Source organism: Curcuma longa, unplaced genomic scaffold (genome assembly GCF_044706935.1).
Source record: "Curcuma longa cultivar G26 ecotype Majalengka, Jawa Barat unplaced genomic scaffold, ITB_CL_G26_1.1 contig_11640, whole genome shotgun sequence".
Taxonomy (NCBI): domain Eukaryota; kingdom Viridiplantae; phylum Streptophyta; class Magnoliopsida; order Zingiberales; family Zingiberaceae; genus Curcuma; species Curcuma longa.
Genome location: NW_027428927.1, coordinates 1 through 3765, shown reverse-complemented (window position 1 = coordinate 3765; position 3765 = coordinate 1). Strand labels below are relative to the sequence as shown.

At 39.4% G+C, this 3765-nt stretch overlaps 1 protein-coding gene across 2 annotated transcripts; it reads right to left on the bottom strand.

Annotated features, from left to right (window-relative positions):
- Nucleotides 1–371: 371 nt before the first annotated feature.
- LOC141815886 (uncharacterized) lies at nucleotides 372–2694 on the bottom strand. 2 transcript variants are annotated; one of them, XM_074703753.1, is made up of 5 exons: nucleotides 2377–2694; nucleotides 2080–2165; nucleotides 1862–1966; nucleotides 1283–1345; nucleotides 372–739 (listed from the first exon to the last, which is right to left on the bottom strand). In XM_074703753.1, exons 1-5 carry the CDS (start codon nucleotides 2641–2643, stop codon nucleotides 688–690), a joined length of 573 nt encoding a protein of 190 aa, XP_074559854.1. In that variant the 5' UTR covers nucleotides 2644–2694; the 3' UTR covers nucleotides 372–687. The 2 variants fall into 2 exon arrangements, with proteins under 2 accessions (XP_074559854.1, XP_074559855.1); XM_074703754.1 differs by having other exon boundaries at nucleotides 372–724.
- Nucleotides 2695–3765: the final 1071 nt, after the last annotated feature.

Sequence of the window (3765 nt, the reverse complement as noted above, 5' to 3'; positions counted from 1 at the left end):
CACTACTAGAAAAATGTTAATAGACAACGCGGAAAACGCGTTGTCTTTGTGGGTTAAAAAGCGTTGTAAGAGGCCCTGTTGTAAAGGGGTCCCTCAACAACAACGCCTTTTAAGCGTTGTCTTTGTTAACATCGACAACACCTTCGCAATGCAAAAAAAAGCGTTGTAAATATTACAACGTTTTTTACGACGCTTTAAAAACGTTGTTTTTAATAGGTATGACAACACATTTTGCAACGGTTAAAAAGCGTTGTAATTTTGTTACAAATTGCTTGGGTTTTACAACGTTTTAAAAGCGTTGTCTTTAGATTTTTTTAGCAGTAAATAAGAAATAATATATTTTATAAATACAAAACCATTGGCTACAAAATTTACTAAATCACATATAAAACATACAACTTATATTTACACAAAAATCATTCTTACATCAGATTCATAACACAAATTCCTAACATACAGCAGGTCCATAACGTACAGCAGCAACACAACTTATACGAGTTCATAACACAAATTCAAGTTACAACTTCCAATATAGAAGCTCCATAATTAACAACAGCAGGTCCATAACAAAAGTTTCAACGCAACAGAATATCCTCCAACAGCAGCAGAAATAGAACAGGTGCATCACAACATTAGCAGCACCAAGTAACAGCAAGTGCATCACCAAGTATGGGCACAACATTAACATCAACAAGTAACAGCAGCAGAAATAGAACAGGTCCATCTGCCAAATACCAGCCTGTCAAAAGATAATACTAATTTATCCAAAATATGGGCACAACAGCAGCAGATTTATACACAATGAACTATGGAGATCAGCATTTCATACTTACTCATAAACAGCAGCAGCATAATTAATCACAAACAGCAGAATTATACACAATGAACCATGGAGATCAGCATTCCATACAAAACAACAGCAGCAGAATTAATCACAAATAAATCTAAAATTATGGAGATGAGCATTCTCATGTACTGATCATAAATATGATCAGCATTGACTTTGCAAAATGAACACACATATAGATTAAGTTAATTGGAAAAAACAATCAACACTGACTTTGCAAAATGAGAAATGGTTTATTTGAAGTAATTATAATGTCTTTTACATAGACAAGTAATGATCTATACAACAAAGCTGAGAATGTTCCATAAGCAAGGAGTCTTGAAAACTGAATCAGTGTAAGCTTCCAAATGTAACATATCAGATTATTGAAAAAGCGATGGCCAAACACCATGTGACTACTAATCTATGGAGATAAAAGAAGACAACTATGCATACCTTTCCAAGTACTCACAATATTTGCTTATCCCTGACTTGCTTTGAGTTATACAAATCTTGACCCTACATGAAAAATTGACCAAGATGCATGTGGTCACACAAACCAGAATCAGATAAATGCAAACTAGTAACAAAGCTAAACACAAAGGAGATGGCTGGAATCCAAAATTCATAAAAATTGGAATGCTTGAGAAAGAAATCTGAGAGCATCATATTAAGCATATGTTCTCCTATGAAGGCAAAGATATTGTGGCTATTATTTTGAGATGAAATAGACAACTACTTCTAGGAAGAAATTCTTCTCCATGGATCACAGCTAATTACAAAGAGATGCTTATACTATTTTCATGACTACAAACATGCATAAAAAGAAAACTATAATCAGTTAAAAGCGAGACAAAACCATGTGAGCTATTTGACATAGTAAAAAGTTAATATCACAGATACAAAATAATGCAACTGCATATTTTGGAAAAGACTTTTATTGGTCAGAATCTCATAGATGAAGGTTTGTATATCTACAAATATGTTTCTTCTTGAAATCTATCCACAGCCTTGACTTGTGTACAGTAGACTTACCCTAAGAGCAGGGTTTGCATCTGGATGGGAAGACTGAAAGGGCACCAATGCACCGACAAGAACGCCCATGGGATGGGCATCGTGTGGCATTGCTTGTATGATATCCTAAGAAAAAATAGATTTAAAATCATAATGATATCAAAATAATTTGTTATTACAAAGTCAGAGTGTATCTAATAGATTCAGAGATTAAAATAAAACTGAAAGTGGAGACATACAAGGATGCCTTGTGGAACAGCAAAATGCTGAGAAATAGCAAACTCCCAATCTGCCAGTTGGCTTTCAGATGGCAAATTACCATACACTGAAATAAAAATCCTTTTTGAGTAACAAACTTTAATTGAATCAACCAAACATGACAACAATAAGTCGATCACCAGAGGCTTACGCAATAGTTCTTCTAAGCAAAGCACTTACAAAACAAATAGAACTACAAGTAGGAAAACAAATGGAAATCTGTCTATAAGACAAGGAAACAAATAGATAGATCAGAAAAGTACAATTTGTATCTATACCTTCTTGAAATCGGTAGCCTTGACAGTTCCTTCCGGCGAGACCTGGATCACGTACTTTTTCCCAGTCCTTTCGTCGACGACAGTAAGAGACCCTCCGAGGTTCCCGGGCTTCCCCGCGGCATCGATCGCGAGAGTTGGGGATCTCTCCAGCACCTGTGGAAGGCCACCGTAACAGCGATCGGCGGTCAGGTGGGCAGCGAGCACCGCTAGGCGCCCCCGAGCTGCCGCCGAAGGATCGATCCTGGAGTCGATCGTGCCCACGCCCATGAATAAGATCGAAGCGAGACGAGCCCTAGCAGGCGATGGCCGTGGTGAGCTCTGCCCTTTCCGGTTTCGTGTCGCATCGATCGACTTGCTATTTGAGTACGAGTGTGCCCACGTGACACGTGGTCCCACCGCGTGGATTGTCAATTGCGTAATTGAGAAACAACAGTCCCCATTGCCAGTGGCGTAGTTATCGTAATTATTTTTTTTTATAGAAATGCCCCCGTTAACCAACAAAAATGATATATATGATTGATATTAATTTTTCTGTAAAATAATTGAAATCATACTGTAATGGTGTAAAAATATGTAATGGTGTAACCCTAATCATTTAGGTGGTAGATAAAACTTAAGGAATCAATGCTTATGCAACCCTAATCGAAGAAAAAATATGTAATGGTGTAACCTGACAAGAAATTTAAAATCCTTATTCTAACCCTAATCGAAGAAAAAAGATTGAAGCCGTACTTGGAACTCGGAGAACTGGAGGAGCACGGGCCTGGAGGAGCACGAGGAGGTCACCGTACGCACTGGAGGAGCACGGGCCTAGAGGAGCACCGCCCTAGACGGGAGCATGGGCCTGGAGGAGCACCGGATGCGGCTTCCGTTCTATCTTCGTCTTCGCCTCTTCACAGCGGCGCGAAGAGGAGCTAGAGGTGCGAAAGGGGCAGGAGAAGAGGAGAGGCACGAAAGGGGGGGCCGGGAGAAGAGTAGCTACTAGCTAGAGGTGCGAGAGGGGGCGGGAGAGGCACGAAAATGGGGCGCGAGAAGACGAGCTAGAGGTGCGAGCGGGAGAGGGACGAAAATCGCGGACTCGCCCGATAAAATACCTGGATATAAACCCTCTAAACCCTCAACGACAACCCTCAACGACAATACTTTTTAAAAGCGTTGTCTTTGGCAAAAAATCCGCTAAAAGACAACGCTTTCGACAACGATTTTTTAAAAGTGTTGTGGTTGACCCAAAATAAACGCTAATAGACAACGCTTTCTGAACAAACGTTGTCTTTTAGTTTTAAAAGACAACAGTTTTGACTAAAAACGTTGTAAATTGGAAAACCACAACGCTTTTGCTAAAAAACATTGTCTTTGGGGCGTTGTCTATTAACTTTTTTCTAGTAGTGT